The sequence below is a fragment of the Pyxicephalus adspersus genome, chromosome 11 (genome assembly GCF_032062135.1).
Source record: "Pyxicephalus adspersus chromosome 11, UCB_Pads_2.0, whole genome shotgun sequence".
NCBI classification, from domain to species: Eukaryota; Metazoa; Chordata; class Amphibia; order Anura; family Pyxicephalidae; genus Pyxicephalus; species Pyxicephalus adspersus.
Genome location: NC_092868.1, coordinates 51,402,874 through 51,422,585, shown reverse-complemented (window position 1 = coordinate 51,422,585; position 19,712 = coordinate 51,402,874). Strand labels below are relative to the sequence as shown.

Here is a 19,712-nt window from a genome sequence, read left to right as displayed (position 1 = left end):
AGGAATGGGGGGAGAGGGATCTCTCCATTATGGTCTTGCAGTTAAATGACAGCTGGGTATCAAACCTGGCCTCCTGCAGACCAACATGAAGAAATCCATTTGTCAGGCTACAAATCTGTTGCATCAGTGTATGTTTTTTTTCTGTGAACTAGATAATTAAGATGATAAAGTTTGAGATAAACCAGCATGCAGTCAGAAATGGTGCTTAGCATTAATATCTTAAAATAGGTAATGCAGAGTAGAGTATTGTACAACCATTTAAAGAGCACCTTTCACCCAGGCACAGCCGCCAGAACCATTGTGTGAAGGCACAGCTTGTCAATCCATTAGGAGCCAGTGCACAGTGATGAAAGTACAGCGTTTGCAGAAGGGGCAGCTGCATTTAAAAGGGAATATCAAATGTGGTAATGTGATACTTTTTTAAGCATTAGTGGATGTCTATACCTCTGTCACCTCCAATGGCTACTAAAAAAAATCAATACACTTGATACAGTTTTAGATAAAATGAGGCCCCGGGCAAAAAAGAAGTGGGGGGCCCAAATGCATGACAATCAAGCTCTTTGCAGCCCTGCCATAGGACCTGATTTACTAAAGCTCTCCAAGGCTGGAGAAGATACACTTTCATCAGTGAACTAGCCTTTCCTAAAAGTAATTTACTATTTGTTAGCAAATGTTTTCAAACCTGGACCAGATTCATTCCAGGTTTTCTGGAACTCCCAGCTTCACCCATGAAAGTGTATCCTCTCCTGCCTTGGAGAGCTTTAATAAATTAGGCTCATACTGTCAACTGGGGCCCTGGGCAATTGCACAGTTTGCCCCATCCTAAAACCAGCCTTGCATGCACAGAGATTTACTAAAGGAGTTTAGGCAAGGAATATCTTATCCTAGTGTATGAGGATAAGGTCAGCTGACTTTAGTCATTCAGCCATGTGCAAGCAAAAATCTTGTTTTTTTCATTTACTTCATAGTAACTGGGTATACTTTGCAAAGAAAGTAATAACCACAGTGTATGTATATTATATTATTTCCCCTTGTGCTTATTGTGCCCTTAATAAAACCAAGATTTCAGTGTTTGGAAGAACAGAGTAGAGTTGAAAACACCCTGACCTGAGAGATCTTCTCTCTCTTGGGGACTCTATTGGAGAAATAGCTGCTATGAATTAACTAGTTTGCACAATGAATTTGTGCTGTCCCATTATGCTGCTAGATTTATATTTTTTTTTACTATGGAGAATGTAAGAGAAAATGCTGGATCACACAAAGGTGGCTGGGAACACCTAAAACTCCAAAGGGTTAAATGGTCTCCCAGTAGTTGGGTGTTAAGGCTGGGAGGTAATATATGCAAGAAATAAAAAAAAACTGGGGACAACTCTGAACACCAGGACAGACCTTCTGCTAAAGGGTATTTTTGGGTAGATTGGCTCTTTCATGGTCTAAAATTCAATATCATAAAAGAGCCAAACACGGGGCTACCTATACTAATATAAGTAATGATCACTATGCAGAGATCCAGTTTTAGTTAGGATTTAAGAAAACCAGTTACATACTTTATTAGATCCTAACAATCTGATTTGGCTGTGTTCTCCAGAGTATGGCGTGTGCAAGTGTGCAAAGTTGATGGTGCTTTTTAACTCTTCTGTTTGCAGATCTTGAGCAGAAACCCGAAGATTGCAAATTAAATCAACAGCAGGCTGTAATATTTAGGTCAACAAGCAAAATGTTAAATGGTTTATAATCATAGCAAACTCAGAAAGGAGGAAGGATTTATAAAACTGGAGAAAAATAGAATAACATTGTAAACACCAATCATATCTGATTGGTTTCTGTGATGGACACCTCCAGTTTTTAAATGTTCCCCTTGTGTGTGCTTTTGGTCGGCAGAAAAACAGGCACCATGTTTCAAGTCAAGTTCCTGCCACCACTTTTCTAAGCATGCCGGTGATGGTTTATTAAGGGCCCATGGAGGCAGTTCATGCAAGTTTTCGCATACCCATGTGCTACCGTCAAGGTTTCCAGATCAGAAAATGCAATAGAATGGCTTCTATTGTTTCTGGTATCATTGCATGGAAGTGTATCTTGCAGACAAGTCTTGGCTACAACCTCATGCAAGCAGGCACAAAGCAACGGGTTAGGAACGCATAAAAGAGATTCTAACTTGCAGAGACTAAACTCACCCTTTTGAACAGTCTATGGTCCACCAGAGGGCTTTAGATAGCAAAACAATAGCAAACAGCCATTAGGCAGCTGAAAGAAAACTCACACATACAGTACTACTTCCACAGTGCATGATTTAGTTGTGGTGTTATGTTTTAATGTTGGGTTACAATGGCAAAAACTCACAAATACATAGGAGGACACTTATCAATTCTGTTGGTGCTTAACAGTAACAAAGGCAGATTATAATTCAGTAATATTCATATAAATATTCCCTTTATTGTTCTAAAGTAGTAAAAAACAGAATAAAACCTGCACCTGACCACTACTTTATTGTGCATTTGTATGAAATAAAATTCAGTCTCATTAATCTGATATAAACTTGTGAAAATCTGTCTACTGGCTGTTTAGGATTCCAATCTCAGGGTCACCAGCTAGAAAATTGTCCAACATATTGTGCTGAATGAGACAGATTTGTATTTGTGTTCCTTAAATTGTTTGATAAATGTCCCCCATTGTACACCAGGTGTTACATTCTAATGCTGGGTTACACCAAAAAAACTGTTGCATTATTTTTTCCATAGTGTATCCTTTGGTTGAGGTGTTACAATCTGAAGATGCAAGAAAGCTACAGATTTCCCCACTCACACCCTAAATAATTCAGTTTTACAGAATTTTATGGATATTTTATGGATATTCTGTTTTAAGAAACATGAAAGTGCAAAGCAATACACACAAATTAAATCACATTTTATGTTTAGTTTCTCAAGTATTCAACACACACGGTGTCATAAAAATTGAGATTACAGATAAATATTTTAGCTTAAACCACCTTATTGGTAAAAAGGTAGATTTTTTTTATAACATTCAGCAATTTAAACACCTGTAAAGAAAATGCATGTGCAGAAGTTACACTTATTGGAAATGTAAGTCAAAAAAGCCAGTAAATCCAGAGATATGTGATAAATATGAGATGTGTTTAGTAAAAGTCAAGCTTGTCCTGCCTCTTCCAAACTTCCCTACTTTATGGAATGGGTAGCATTGGAGGTCAATAAGTCAATCGAAGGAGTTGGGGCCAAGCTGAAAATTTACAGGGAAAAGCAGCTGCTTATATCTCTGAATGTATTAATTACTTTTCAATTTAGTTCAATGTAGCCCATGCTAATACTGTGATTGAAGGAAGTCTCAGCTTACTATTAATTTTCCTTTTTTTGCTCCTACATGAAAATATACTTTTTAGGTTCTGTAGAGGCCCTATAGTTATTCCAACCTCTGTGACCCATTGTAAAATATATTAAAGGGATGTATCAGCAGCATTTGTGCAATTAGCTGATCTACCCCCTTTATATTCCCGAAGTGCTTCTCCTTTATACCTCAATCAATCTGTCTTGTCTTTTGTCTATTGCTTTTCCGACGTGGTCATTAAAACAATGACAGCCCGTCCATCCTTAAAAGTACTTAACTGAATATTCACCTATCATTGAAATGATATGCCGCGTAGCCCACAATAGGTTTCCCCTTTTCTACCATCAGTCTTCTGTTTCACACAATTTGTTCAGCTTCATTCCTTTCCTGTAGCAGTTCTGGTAGCCGACACATGAAAAATATTCGGAATTAACTTGTCCTTATGAACAGTTGCCCGTATTTACAGCTAGTTCATTTGGATATAGACAGATGACTGCGCTGGCGATTTAATTTGCAAGAGCTATTGACTAAGTGGGTCAGCTCACTGAGCAGCCTGTTAAAGCTTATTAATAAATATTGCAGAGGATACAGCAATCCGCTTCTTGGAGACACAACCCTTTGTTCCTCAAGTGCACCTGTTTTTTTCTTTTTTTATAGCAAGAAATTTTTTGCAGAGGAAGAGGGCGCTGAGAGTAGGTGTTACCCTTGTTGGCCATAAAGTGTTTATTTAGTTTGAGAGGTTGAGGTTAAAGAAACTCTGGGAGCATAAAGTAACTTTCCTCTGCCTGCAGAAAAATATTACTAATACTTAAGTACACAGCAGATCCACTTCGGAAAACAGCTTCAATACTTTTGGAGTCCCCGATTTGAAACTGCTATATATCAACTGCATACTGTATCTGATCAAAATAAAAATTCCCAACATTTACATTCAGACCTGCCTTGTAAAAGTGATTGATAAAACCCATATGCCACAGCCACTAGTCAAATTGTCTTTCATTGACCACTTACATTAATAAAAGGTAAAATCTGGTGAAAAGTGTGCATTGTTTTTCTCTCTTTAATAGGAGCATGCAGATAATCTACAGCATAGGAATTCCCAATAGTGTTTTATTTACCAAACTTGCCTTAACTACTTTTAAAGTCATGTGACATGAGACTGGTTAGTAATTGGTCCAGTGGTAGCATTGCACCTGTCACAATGACATGAGAGTTTAGAGATGTCTTCTTGCTGATGTCCACCTGCAATATCATTGTAATGCAATATTAACAGCCTGTAATTAGGCATGTATGTGCTAAACACAATTAGTTTGCACCGAGTCACTTTCATACCTGTGACGGCAGCGACGTAAAAACCTCATAATCTTTCGAGCAGCTTGATCCTGTTTCTTCGTCAGAAGACTGCTTCTGTGGAACAATAATTATTATGTTAAAAGAATAGCAAAGAGCTCCAAGCAAGATTTCCTAAGTACATTTTACTGCGTGGTGTATTTAACCAAGAACATGACAACCAAGATATGAGATATTTACAGAATTGCCTGGGTCCATATTATTCCAGAAGTAGAATTCTGTTATAATAAAAAGACTTGTAGCTAATCTACAACAGAGATTGCTTGATGCCACGACATAACTTTTTATTTTGTTTCTGCCCTTTCATGCACAGTGCTCCTACCATTTAAAAATCAGAGTATAGGTATGACCCTTTCTTTAACCCATAATCAATGTTTAAAAGCTGAGCAACCTTTTAATAGGAAATGAGAATGAGAATTTCTACATAGAAAATGGACAACTAGCCGATTAGTCTTGGATTGCATTTTCAGAAAGAGTCTGGAGACAATAAGTATTCCTGAACAGGATAACCAAAGACTGGGGAACCTGACTGCCTTCATCTATTTATCATTCAATAGGGAATGATATACTAACAGAAAACAGAATTGTTTTGGGGGTATTGGTAATATGTGTGTATTTATTACTCCAGCCCAGAATTTTTCTTTCTCTACAGATGTAACGGATATCAGAACTGACACATTAAGACGGGACAACCCCCCCATCTTTCCCCCCACCAATCCCTCTCCTCTATTTCTTTTCTTTTCTTTCCTGTATTTGGCTTGTGTTTTCTCAGGACATTGTTTTCATATTGTTTTTTTCAAACATTGTGTAACATGCCATTTTATTGTCATGTAAACTTTGGAATATCTCAATAGAAATTATTTAAAAAAAAAGACAGTGACTTTTTGCTGCATTATATCTACCTCAGCTTCTGTTGCACGAGGGAAGTTGTCCGGCGCTTTTGCCGAATCCGGCCGCACTCTTTGTAGCTTCGATAGTACTGCTGGATGAGCACCGCGGCACGCCGGCTCTGCTGAAATTTCTTTTGCTCATAGTAGCTTCTGAACTTGCTCTGGATGAGGATTGCAGCTTGTGTCATCTTTTTATAAAGTGCATACTGCAAACGAAAAGGATGGTAGTGTTAGAAACCCAAAACGTTAGATTGTGTTACAATTTACAATTCTTATCTTGTCCTGGTTCCATGTGGAATTGAGGACAGCCATCTAGGTTCCTAAACATTATAGGGCAGATTGTTACAGCATTTTATTGGTTTGCTGGAACCCAATTGGAGTTTTATTCCTTATCTTAAACAGAGATTTTGCTGCCACGTGACAGCAATTCCTGAAAGCAAACCAAAGAGGTGTTACTGATGAGATTTTGATGGAAGAAATTGGGAATCACAGATTCAGAACTGCTGCCAACCATAGTAAGACGGTTAGGCTAGGTACACACGTGCAATAATTGTCCTTAGAAAATGAACAACTAACAACAGATTAACAATTATGCACGATTATTTTGAATGATCATATTGTGCACAATTCTGTAACAATTTGATCGTTCAAATATAATCCACCAATAGTGTACACATGCTAGATACGATCGTTTGAACGATGCAGGAAGTGACATGTAAAGAAAGTGTACCACTGAACCATCCCTGATCGAAGAACTATCTCTGATCACCGTCACTGAACGGCCGTACACACAATAGATTGCAAACAATCGTCGCCCAATTAAATCCCCTGGGATGGTCATTCGTTTCCAGCGACAATCCTCGTTCATTGTTGTGCACTTTTTTTGTTAACAAATATCGGACGATTAGTCGTTCGTTTGCAACGATATCTATTGCACGTGTGTATGCAGCCTTAGGTAAGTTGAATCTCTTTGCATTTTATTTCCTAAAAATTATATAAAATACTATTGACACCTTCCAATTTTGTACTTCTTAGCATTATTAACTCCTGACAACTCTTAAACTAGTTCCTGTTTGCATGCATATATTCCACTACATATCACTGGTGTAGATTTTGTTTCCTAACCGTCCACCATAAATGTGTGATATGTGTTGGCAGGGCTGCTTGTAATCCCCATGCAAGTGACAGTGTGACTTTGCAGTGGCCAATTGGGACACAATTATTACTCTAGAGAAATGGCCTGAACAAAGACATTCACAGCAGGACCATCAAAATTATTTTTAATTAAAGCATGAACACATAAAATATTATTTTGGATTGGCAAATATAATATGATAAATTGAATAGAGGTAGCCAAAAGAACAGAACTAGAGGGTGATGCTTAGGTGTCGTTCTGTTCTCTTTGCTACCTCTATTAAATTTATCACGTACTTCAGAGGGGTGGCTAAATAAGACATTTATATTGTGATAGAGAGGGTGGGAATTACCACATATCAATTCTCTTCATATTATGATGAATATTGTATTTTATTAGATCTACCTGAAATAAAATGGATAAAAAGGAATGCTTCAACTGAGCTTGACCTTACTTTACGGAGCTCATACATTTTCAGCATCAGATTTGGATAGCTCAGGCTGGTAAAATTAGGCTTTCATTGACATAATTTGTAAAATTAGCAGCTCCTAATGAAGATAAGTATTTCCATAAATAGCCAGTTCCTGAGCAGAGCGTGTGACGCTGCCACCGTGAGTCCGATGTTTGCAGAGGGGTGCGCGGACTCTGCTGAGAGCCATCTGTCACTCTGCCCTCATAGCACGATCAGTGACAATGCAAGCGTATTTATCTGTGGAAAATAGCTGGTCATTGAGAGCTATTTGTGATAAAGGTCACAGATAAAAATAAACCTAAAGACGCATATGAAAGAGACGGCGAGATTAACCTGGTGCTGTGAGTGAAGGCTTCAATAGGGTGACAACATTCAACAAGCACGTTGCAGTCTCTGTGCTTCGTTCAAAAAAAGAATTGACTGATAAGGGGCACTACAAGGTCTGGTCCTCCAGAAATGCACATTAGTTGTTATTATTAGAATAGGGAAAGAATAGAACTTTGTGGTTTTAATGCCATGTCTGTCCCCCACTGGGAACATTCTCTCACTTTTGCTTGCGGCTTCGGGACAGGATGGTATTGGGAAATTACACCAACCATACTTAAGATTAGGGAAGACCTTTTATCCCTGTCTTGCAGTGTCCTGTGTGGTGGCAAGAACAGGAAGTTAGGTGAAATCTCCACAACAGGAGCACAACCTAACAGAAGGGCCAACTTTTCCACAGTCAAATATTCATCTAAATAGGGGAAAACTGAGGTATACCTTTCTGTTTAGGAATGCAACAAAAATCCTGAACTACAGACATCATGTTGAAAAGTTCATCCTTCTTGTTATTGACTTGTTAGGACACGTATTGATACATGATGTATTTATCATAATGGGTCAGTGTCTAGGACAGTAGTCAGAAGGGACATCGGGTCCCAGTAGGTGTTAATTATTGTAACAATATTTGAAAGCAGTGCAGGAGATGTTGAGAGACATTGTAAGACTTACTACACTTAAAAAAACCACAAATGCATCACCCCCTCCATATAACCATTGGATTGTGGTCAGATACCTCAATTCCTGCACTTACAATGAAGGAATATTTATCCTGCATTATAGGGGATGAAGTCGATGCCTGCAATTTGCAAACTCTCTACCACAGGCTCCTCCTCCATGCAACCATAAGCTGTTTTGTTCTGCAGTCACAAGCACTGATGCCATCCCCTACAATGCAGGACTAATATTTCTGCATCATATGTCAAGACACCAAGGACTCTGCATACAATCCGAAGGTCGTATGGAAGAATGGCCATAAAGATCCCTCCTAGATCTAAACAAGAATTTAACCTTTTCAGCACAGGGGTAGCACTTCTGGTTTTGCACATTTTCTGGATCAGCTTTAAGCAACCAGGTATACACATTTTGCCAATAAAATATGACAACTCTGCTTGTCATTGAGCAAGCCACAAACACCAATCACCACTACATGAAATATTAGTCTTTACCTTCAAGGCTATCCATGTAAGCTTGGGAAAAGAATGATATAAAATGGATTAGTCAGGAACAAGAACAGAAACATGCAGTCAGTTCATCTTTAATTATTTGAAGACATATTAAAGCAAGCACAACAAACTGAAAGCTTGATGTTGCTGCACAGCCATAAAGGTCTGTTATTCTGAGACGCAGCGGACTTCAACAATACAGTGATGACCCGAACATAATTAAGAACAGCGGTTTAATATGCCTGGCCCCTGATAGCCAGATTCTTATTATGGGCAATCATTTGGTTGATCTCTGGACTGCGATAGAAGCGAGGCGGCCTGTTGGCTTTCATGTTTAATAACTCCAGCCTGTCGTTTTCTGCTTGATTGCTGTTTATGGCATCCATAAAACTTTAATGTCCAATCCCATTTAGCAATTTTTATTGAATATGCAACAAAGTAAAGTAGGCCTTCAACACAATGTGTGCGGATGTTTCTCTAAATTAATTTGATCTCTTGTAGAGAAAAAAAAATAATAAAAACTCAGCAAGGCTAATACAACCATCTTCAAAGTGAACCTGTCACTATGGTAGATTTATTTTAGATAAACATCAGGCAAACAGCTGAATATGCATGCAAAGGGGCTAATTTACTGAGATAGATAGATAGATAGATAGATAGATAGATAGATAGATAGATAGATAGATAGATAGATACAGAGAGAGAGGACATACAGGCAAACAGTAAGAGATGGATAATTTGTTCAGCCAACAAATAGCTGTATAAGATTTTTTAACACTTCTGAATAGCTGCACTCAGCCTTTTCATATAAAAAATCTAAAAATAATCTCATTAAAAAATATATACAAAAACCTATTGCACAACATTTGCCTCTCGTCTAAGAAAGCTTCGATAGGATTGATATTTTTAGACAAACTGCGCTCAGCCCATTAAACTCCTCTCTTTTTGCCTTGAAGAGGCTGGGAAGCCAAAGACCGCAATTCCCTTTTTCAATGAAGCCAATTACGAACACCCCGCAGACCGCATTCACTTCTGTTTTTAATTTAGCCGAACACCAGCTTTATAAATAGGAATTGGTTCATTACACTTTGAGCTAAGTAAATCTGGTTTGCTAATTTAGTCTTTTCTTTTCAACAGGAGCAGACAGAAACAAAGCTAAAAGTGGATAACAAACACAGCGGAATTATCGAGCGACCGCAATGGCTTATTGTCGCTGCTCAGCAAATCATTTCTGATATGTGTGGCATCTATGTATTTATTTTTACCCCCAACGTGTCTGCCATGATTGCGTGTCTTATGATTTAAAACAAGACAATGAATGTGGATGGGGGCTCATTATTTTTAGAGTTGGATGTCCTATTTGCCGTCAAGCAAGGCATCGTGTTCGTCTCTAGTGCTTTAGGCAGCACGGAAAATATTTTCAGCTGCTTTGTTATTTTAAATCATTGTGGCTTTTGTTGTCAATCAGTTTTAAAAGGTGCAGGCTCATTATTTATATTTAAAAAGTTTCTATTTAAAGTTGATCTTTAAGTAACTTTACACATTCTGAAATAAATTAGGGCCAGAAGTACTAATATTTTGTGTTTACTGCACAGCATATGGCAATTTACCTGTTTATACTTTCTGTAGCAGCGTTGAATGACGGCGGCAGCCACATCCTGTTGTTCTCTCAATGGACGACCCTGGGCAGAGTGGAGACAGAAGTAAAGTGAGTGCAGATAGCGATTCTCCTGGAAGGAAGCCAGGGTGACCTACTGTACAATTCCTGTCACTAGTAGGAGGTGATAGGAAAAGATGAGGAACAAGGTGTCAGATTGGTTCACTGGAGGAAATAGATGGAATGACTCTGGCAGGATAGAATGTGCAATACAAAAAACTGATACTTTTGGGAATAATATTGGAAAAATAAATGCTGCACAGTGTAAAAAAACATTTATTGTAAAGAATTTGTGTAGGAAATAAGCAGTTTTGGCTAACCTTGTACTTTCGGAACACGGTCTGGACCAGTTTAGCAGCTTCGTAGAGTTCTCTTTGTTCGTGATCCGAGAGGGTCAGCTGGGCAAATTCATTCTCAACCTTTTCATTGGTGGATGCGCTCAAGAATTCCGACCAATCAGCAGCAGTAGGCAGACTGGGTTTCTCAAAGGTGGTTTCACTCACAGGGGAGCAGGCAGGGCTTAAGCTGGTGTTTGAAGAAGGTGTCAGCGGTTCGCTGTAGAGCGACCTGTGTAGAGGAAATTCATTAATTGATAATATTTTAGATAAAGTGGATCTAAACCTCTACCCTGCTTTTGCAAGCTTGAAATCTTTTTTTCTAACTGACCTCCAGTATCAGTGTTCAGCCCCCTTAGCTTTCTAAGACAGCATTGCTAGTTATATCTAACTTTTTTCACAACCGCGTTTCCTAGTGTAGTCATCTTAAGGCGTAATTTTAATTAAGGAGATACCGATCGCTAAAAAAAATTTACATTTCTGTTATTTACTCACCGTATCTGTGCAGCACTAGGTAAATGATCAACATCAGCGAGGTAACTGGCCAGCCAGCTCATGGTAGTACTAAAAGCAGCAGTGTCTGCCCTCTCCACCAAGGGGGACTCCATGGGTACAAAATTCTCTCGCTTGATGCGATCGGGTGTTGCTTCAATGATCTGTTCAGCCAAATTCATCATGTTGACCTGAGTGAAAGAAAGTAGAACCAACCATGAGTCTTACGGAAGCCAACCTCTCTGTATAGTGTCTTTGTTCATCTCTAACTGGGTACACATGAACTAATTGTTAAGTAGCTTTGTATTTCCTTCTTCCTCAGCTTTAAACTAGGAAAATGTCAGTCTAACCCAGTGGTTGTCAACTTATATAGTGGTACTCATCTGCAGCATATGTAATGCTACAGAAGACTCAAATATTTTACAGGGCCACATTGCAGGTAACAAAGGGTACCACATCTAGCTCTTGGACCACAGGTTGGACACCAGTCAACACCTGTAATACTTTTCCAAGGTTTACAGTAGGCCCACTCCTCATTGATATTAATTTTCATCACCCTCGATGTTACCATTCCTACAAAAGTTTACCCAGAGGAAACATGAGTGAAAAGCTAAAGAGAAGCACCAATTTGGCATTCGTGGAATCAGGGTTTGACATCTTTAATATAAGGAATTGAGGGTCTGAAGTCTAGGCAGGTAAACAGCCTTTTGATGTGAGTGGCATTGGTTTACCTAATCTTGTTAGAGTTATGAAGTATCGCTATGAATGGAGCTGGCATACACAGTACATTCATCACTGCAACTTGGCCGCTGTCTCAGGGGGTTCCGGAGATAATGAACTCCGGCGATCAATCTCCAGATGCTTGAGCGAGGCTGCTGCCAGTTACAGCAGAATTTACTGCAAGGGCCGATCAGCCCGTGACAACCGCAAGCTTGACCTCTCCTTGGCTTTACATGCGGAGTGGCCACACCACAAGGCCCAATAAGTCCAGAGGTTTAACGTTACCAATGTCAGAAAAAAAATGATTTGGCAAGAAAAAAGGATTTTGGTCTAATAAATAAAAATGCACAGTACAGCACTGAACAACTTTTGTAATTAACACTTCTGCACACTTTTGCTTTTTCGTCTACTACCTCATGATTGGCTATCTCCGCTAACAGGCAAAGTTTGTTTAGAAATCCCAGGATGTTTCACAAACACATTAGGTGTAAAATAATTATGCAAAAATATTATGTACAATCTGTTTTCAAACCTTTAAACCCAATAACATAATATTAATATTAATAAACTGACTTCCTTTTAAAAACTTGTGCTAAAGGAAATATGATTCTACTAAACCTCTCCTATAAATGCTAGTTGGCTTGGCTTCCATGCTTATCCATTGATAGCCAACAAGTCAAAACTCCAAATCTGCATACCTGGCCCTGCTTCCTGGCTCAAAGCATTGAAGTCACTGGATGACCATGATAAATGCATATTCCCACGATTTTAAACCCTTTTTTTTTTTCAACCTTCTCATGACCACAGATAATGCCAGATGCCCAGGTTAAATTTATTAGCGTCAGCATGCATTGGTCAGCTTGCGTAATTAAGGTAAACACTGACATTTCAGGGTGCAGTAAAATCTGCAGGCTACAGGATTATTTTATGAATACCATATGTATAGTTTACCTGGAGATCATCCATATGTTGCAAGCAGTCTTCGTTCTCCATGTTCTCCCTGTAGGATAGGAGGTCAGCATCTACCATTTCTCGCTCTGACATCATCAGAACGTTCATCTGCTCACTCCGACGAAGCCTATGGCCCACAGCGTCCTTCCCATGCCCTGTGACCTTTGCACTTGCTGTTACCTGTGCTGCAGAAACCCCCAGGTAAAGGTCTTTAGGGTTCCACTTTGAAGCTCTGTACACAGATGCATCTGCAGTGCGTTGCGGCAGTTCCCTTGCAAAGTGGTGCATTTCCTCGCTGTGGGCAGTCTCTGATAGAGGCTGCTTGGCTCCGGAGCTTTGCTTTCTTGAAGATGGCTGCTCTAGGCTCAACGCCGTTGCAATCACCTTCTCCTGTCGAGCCTGAAAATACTCAGGGTTTAATTTGTGTTTTTTAGCAGCAGGGTAGTCTTTTGGATTCTCAGTACTGTAGTAATTGGAGGGCTCAGATCTTGGTCTTCTCAATTCTGCAAGATATGACAGAGTAATAAAACACTTGACAATGATCACCAGTGCAGCAATTTTGTTAAAGTTGAGGGCATAATTACAGGCAGTGCACAGCCGACAAGCGGTTTCCTTTCACCAATGATGTTACTTCCGTTTGGGTCAGAGACCTGTGACCGTATTTTCACTGAAAGCAATATACTGGCTAGATCTATCGATCTGTCTGTCTGTCTGTCTATCCGTCTATGAAAGGTCTTATGGGGACACACCAATTGTTAAACAATTTTTTTTTATGTTGCATTAGAATGAACAGATAAGTTAAGTGTTATGTGGCAATTAAGGTTGGAAACCCCTAGAGAAGCTGATGTTTTCAAGATAATAGCTTCATAATGCTTCATATTCATTTTACCGTGAACCATTATAATATTGTAGCAAATTGTTGGCCGTAGTTTTGTATGTGCTCTTTTTTGCACAGAAGAGAAGCCTTTTCAATTTTTGCTTGGTGCTTGGCCAATGCAGAACATCCCTAGGACATCCCTTACACTAGGGATTCCCTTACACTAGTAGCTTCTTAAAGATAGCTATTTATATTGAGGCCATCAGGGAAGATAAGGGCATAAAACACAGCAATATGAGTCTCCTATTCTGAGAAACATGATCTAAAACTAGTATGTTAAATAACACGAACTGCAACAGCTCTGCAGTATGCTCACTAAGGTTGGCTTAGTCTTCATCCTGAAGAGTGTATTTCCACCACAACTTCAGGTCAAGTGATTCCAAAGCAAAGCAATATGAAACCTGCTTGTTAAAATTTGTTGGTAAGTATGTGATGACTTCTATACCACTACCTTCCCTCACTAATGACTTCTTTTTGGATTTACTTTGACCCTATTATGACCTTACAGGTTTGCAGTTGATTGGGTTAAAAAAAAACAAAAAGCATCCTAAGAACAAAGTAAAATGGAAAGATCTTTTTTAAATTAGTTAATTCTGCTCTCTCTTTTTATCGCCCTTTTGATTTTTAATACATTCTTAGCTAGTATTCATATTTTCTCCATGCCACCTCCTATATTGAGATGCCACAAACCTCCATCTTTTCCTAAAAATTTATTAGTTACTGATTTGTGAGATAACACCAACACTGCAATATAAATTACTCTGCTCCTTCACAGCTGTTCAAATTGCTTGTAAGCAGCGTTGTTGCAGGATGAAAGATTGCCATCCACAATTGCTAGGGTAAAGTAATCTACCCACCCATACACGAGCGGGAAGTCATTTAAAGTTAGTGAGAACAAAGGATTTATTTTTTGATGTTACATATAAATTATTGATTTTTACCTGTGTTGACATTTGATATAACTGTCACACCCTTCTGAGACTCTTGAGGGGTGATGGCCTCACTCTGCCATTGGCTTAGCCAACTATCTGCATTGGCATCTGGGCTAGGAGAGCACTGAACCCGAGGGTTGTGTCCCAGCTGGGAATGTTCCTCCCTTTGCAGTTGCTCCAGACATTCTGCCAGTTTCACATGTCCCCGGGAACGTGCAATAGATAGAGGAAGCCGACCAAGAGAGTCCGGAATAGAGATAGCACGCCGATCCCATTTATACAGCACAACGGCAGCCTCAGTGTGACCCAAAGCACAGGCCCACATCTGTAAAGGGAAGGAAATGGTTATGATCCAAGCACTTGTGCCAGTTTCACAAATATTTTATGTGAGTTTATATATTTATATGCTATGTCATGAATGAACTGTTATAACTGCAATCCTTAATTACTGAAGGTGGAGAAAGGTTAAATTCTTCTGTGCCCATTAGGACATGCTGGCAGCTATATATTCACATTCATTTAGCAGGCAGTGTTGGCACTTCTATCAGCAGATTGTAAATTCCAGTAAGTGTGCAAAAGATGAAAAACTTTACTGCTACAGTCTATGCCACAAAAATAGCATGCAACATGCTCAATCTTACCAGAGGAGTACAAGAGAAATGATCAACATTTAAAGGATCCACCTCTAATTCCAAGTCAATGCTGTCAGCATGTTTTGTCCTAAAAAATAAGAAAATAAAACACAAAATGTTTTATCACGTAGATATGCGGTGCACAGTTGTGCTGGTCCATTGGTTTAAAATTTGGACAGGAGTAGGGAAGGGCTTGAACCTCCATGAGGTTTGTTTAGCAATTGGAAGGACTTCTTCTCACTCCAACCAAGATGGAAGAAAAAAAAATCTCTTTTAATGGGGCATAGTCAATAACTAAACCCTGCCATACTCACCTGTCACCGTTCCCTGTTCCCTGCCACCATAGTCTTCTTTCTCCTCTTCCTGTTGACGATCTTTGACCATCCTAAATGGCTGCTTATGTGCAGCTCAGCTTCTTTGCCAGATACCCAGAGCGATCAGGCAGGTAGGAAGGTTTATTGTGGAAGGGACACTGCCTGTCTCTTTCTGCAAATATAACCTGTCTGGCCATGGAAACCTAAAAGTGGAACTTTAGTTCTGCTTTAAGTAGTGTGGGTATGGATGATAAAATATCTGTATTGCAGTCTTGTTCTATATTTGAGATCCTCTGACTTATTTTACCAGGACAGGAAGCGAGCTGCAATATCCTCAACAGACAGGAATAAAAACCTGAGACCTTCTCAATCCAAAAGCAAAAAGTTTTGTCTAGAGTTAGGCTTTAATTAAGAAGCGGCAGAAAGCTAGACATGGAGCGGACGTCTTTTTCCGGAGGGCCCACTGATTCTTTAATAATATCTTGAGCCACGTATTAAATATGTAAGAGCCTGACAGAAGAATAAGAATAACAAATATTTTCCCCGCGACAGTTTCATAAGAGCAGCAGAGGCTAAAATATCAGTAATGGACCTCCGGACAGATGTTGTGTTTCCCTGGGGAAGGAAAGATAGCAGGGAAACGCGGACAGAAAAGAAATTGAATCTAATTATAGGTTCTCATTCTACTGAGATCAGGCAGTTATGAAAAAGATGAGAGTCGGGGTTATGAATTGTTTTCCGTATGCAGAAACATTTCTAGATCTAGTAATAACTGCAGACCTCTTAGATGGTGCTGGAGGACTCTTCTTCTCCCGCTATCTAATTCTGCGCCATCAAACGTCTGGAACAGGAATGAAGTCTTCAGTAAACCAAAGTATTACAATGGTTTGTCCAGGGTATTGTCCCATTTTTTTCTCTCTTTATAACTGAAAGCATGGTAATGGGAAGATATTTTTGACAAACTTTTCCCCCTACACTAAAAAGCCATTTGTAAACAAAGAGTTTGCCTCTTATTTTGTCTCCAGGATTTGGGGCTTCTGATGGCACGGGTGAGATCACCACACCTTCCAGCTGAGATGGGAGTGAAAAACATTCACTCCAGCTCATTGCAACAGTGCATTTATGCAGGATTTTGAGCTTTTAGTTAGTGACGCATTCTGTGCCACCCAGTACCATAAGAATGTACTCCAGTCAATTGCAAAAGTGCATACTGCTGGAGTTTTGCATTATAGTTGAGGACAAAGTAACATCACCGGTGTCTTTGAACAATTCCAGGTCAAGGTATATTTTTTGGGGGGCTAAATTATTTATTTACAAATGGCTATTTGTTATAGGTAGGCAGGGGGCTGCCAGAAAAGCAAACCTTTCATTTACCATGGAAGGTAAACTTTAAGTGCTGGTTAGCCGCAACCCTTGTCATCACCTAGGCCCTATTTGCAATATCTGGGCATAGTAATGTGTTAGGGCAACCCACATTCTTTGCTTGAAATGCAAAAAGTCTTTGTTTTCTGCAACACAATGCACAGAGCGCTACTATCCATGTGTTGTGATGCACAGCAGTGCCGGTCAGTTTGCTTATCTATTAGACAACTGTAACTTTTTGGTTTTTAATCCCTTTTTGTTATTCTGACGACAGTCACAAGGCAATACACATGAATGATTAGTATTGTATGGTTTTTCGTTCTGCCCATGTATTCTCCATGTATTATGAGGCCCCATAGTCCTTACCTCCACTTGATAAGGGTCTGAATGAGGGTGGCATAGCCTTGTGCAGCAGCAAGGTGAAGCAGCGTCATTCCTCGAAAGGTCTTGGAATGGATCAGGTGCTTTGATTTTGCCCAGCATGCTTTGCTCATCATCTTTTCACACACCACCACTACCCGACTCTCAAAGCAGCTTCCTATAGATCCAGCCCCAGTGGCACACTGCAGAGAGAGGACATGAAACATTTACAGTAATGATCTACTATACAGAGAGCAAGAATTACTATTGATTTATTGGCTTCAAAAAGTCTGGCCAGCGACATTTAAAGCCTCCATCTCACCGTATTGTGTGCCACAAATTAAGCACTTTGGCAGCTTTTGATTTCTACACTTGAAAACTTTTGTTTTTTGGCCAACTTACTTGTGCTTGGCTCCCCCCACTGTTGGCTCCGCCTCCATTGCCTCCTCCCACACTTTGTTTGTGCTGTTGGGATCCAGTCATTTCGGCCATTCTCCTCTCCATCTGCTCCAACCTTTCAAGGATCGACATTCTAAACTGGTTGTCTGGAGAAAGGAGAAAAATGTATCCAATCCGTGACCTGTGAAATTGTTATATCCTGGAACTCTATCATAGAAATCCAACCAACAGAGAAGTGCCGAGAGACAAAGGAACGGTCATTAAAAAAAACAGCTTTTGCTGGACTGACTTAATGGGCATGTGTCAGATAAATCTTAACAACAGCTCTATTGATTCAATGCAAACAGCCTGCATACTGCTCTGCGGAGGAGAGGTCTTATCAGAGGGGGTGGGTACATGCGCCAAGTATAGAATGGTGTTGAGCAAATGACTGCATGTTAGCTTCTCCCACATCATGCAGGAATAAAGCCAACAGGGTTATTAAAAAAACAATGCAGAGATTAAAGCAGCAGATTAAGTCACATCTACAACAATCAGATTCTTGTACTGGTCTGACGGTAAAAGTCACCGTCATTTGAGACATGACGCTAAACATGCTTCAAAAACAGATTTAGAGTTTTCATGCACTTTAAGCTCAAATTGGTTCTATTTTACAATTTCAACAGCTTCTGATTCTGCTTTAGATGAACATATGAAAATTCACACTTTAAAAAACTGGTATCAGTTAAAGAGAGACCCCTTGACCTCTTTCTAACTGGGTGCTATTTAGTTTGGTAAAATATTGTGTATTATAAAACAATTGTTACTTTTTCATCCATATTTTCATCCATATTTACATTAGTGCTGCTGATCCTCATAACACTGGAAATCATTGCTCTGCACTTCCAGCTTCCTGATAGTGATAATGGCGGAAAGTGTACTTGTAGAGACACAGAATTGGATCGGATTGGCTGGCAACACAGGAATACAACTGACATTTCATACCCCATACCAGGGACCTTCATGGCAGGATCATAGCAGCATGAGATTATTTTAGGACTAAAACAAATTTTACGCACATTATGATATCATTTTATTTTGACATACTAGGGCAAATCTTACACATGTGAGATTGTATGGCACAGATGTTTCCAGGGACAAAATTTCTGTGCCAATTCTTCCAAACTGCAGTAATTGCCGGGTATACAAAAAGTGATTTTTTTCCCTGTTTCATAAAACAATCAATGCAATGATTAATTTATTCAAAATTTGCTGTGTCCCCTCCTTGGGTTCAATAACAGAATCCCGATCCATTTCACCATTTTGCCTAATCTTTATCTAATCGAAATATCGATCAAATACAAAAAAGTGGTTTTGATTACAACCTGATGGTTAACCAATCAACAAAACATTTTTCCCAATCAATTTTTCAATTGTCATTCTGCCCAGATATTAAATATGATTGCAAATGCACTTTTTATTGATTTTCAATGTTTCGTATTCACCTAATCGATGGAAAATATTGTATGCTGTATGTCCAGTTTAAGACGATGAAAAAAAGTGACACTGTTAAAAGGAAAGAAATTGAAAAATTGCCAAAAAAAAAAAACTGCCTCTGCATTTGGGCACTTTGGCTGGGATTCAGATGTTCACATCTTTCGATTAAGCAAACGCTGGGCAGGAAGCCACAACAAAGAGAGCAGAAGATTGGGTGAGGAGGCTTTGTTATGCTCATGCTGCAGTTTGGTGCAGTGCAGCTGATGTCACCTCCTCCTCTGGCTCTGTTAACATGCACAGCACGTCTGCTGCAGAGAATGACAAGCGACTGACATCACCGGACCGGCCCACTTTTCTCACAACATCCCCATGTCAAGCACAACAATGTCTGTTCGATGATTGCTGGATGACAGGTGCCTGCAAACGAATCACGTGTTAACTGCGGTGCTTAATCACCATCACCTTTATCATTTCTTTCCTTGTTCAAGCTCATCCCTTCTCTTTAGTTTAAGTGCCAAACCAGCCTGGGATA

General features: G+C 39.5%; 1 protein-coding gene across 7 annotated transcripts in view; it reads right to left on the bottom strand.

Annotated features, from left to right (window-relative positions):
• Window positions 1–19,712, bottom strand: part of CAMTA1 (calmodulin binding transcription activator 1) — an 884,829-nt gene that overhangs the window by 18,664 nt on the left and 846,453 nt on the right. For 4 of the 7 annotated variants that reach the window (XM_072426016.1, XM_072426011.1, XM_072426015.1 and 1 more), the window contains 11 exons: window positions 17,708–17,850; window positions 17,312–17,508; window positions 15,279–15,357; window positions 14,647–14,962; window positions 12,829–13,331; window positions 11,161–11,348; window positions 10,651–10,897; window positions 10,284–10,355; window positions 8,677–8,697; window positions 5,592–5,785; window positions 4,672–4,746 (listed from right to left, as the gene is read on the bottom strand). In XM_072426016.1, the coding sequence (XP_072282117.1) occupies window positions 4,672–4,746; window positions 5,592–5,785; window positions 8,677–8,697; window positions 10,284–10,355; window positions 10,651–10,897; window positions 11,161–11,348; window positions 12,829–13,331; window positions 14,647–14,962; window positions 15,279–15,357; window positions 17,312–17,508; window positions 17,708–17,850 (2,035 nt within the window). Of the gene's footprint in view, window positions 1–2,174; window positions 2,206–4,671; window positions 4,747–5,591; window positions 5,786–8,676; window positions 8,698–10,283; window positions 10,356–10,650; window positions 10,898–11,160; window positions 11,349–12,828; window positions 13,332–14,646; window positions 14,963–15,278; window positions 15,358–17,311; window positions 17,509–17,707; window positions 17,851–19,712 lie in introns of all 7 variants that reach the window. The other 3 variants (XM_072426012.1, XM_072426014.1, XM_072426013.1) reach the window with 3 other exon arrangements.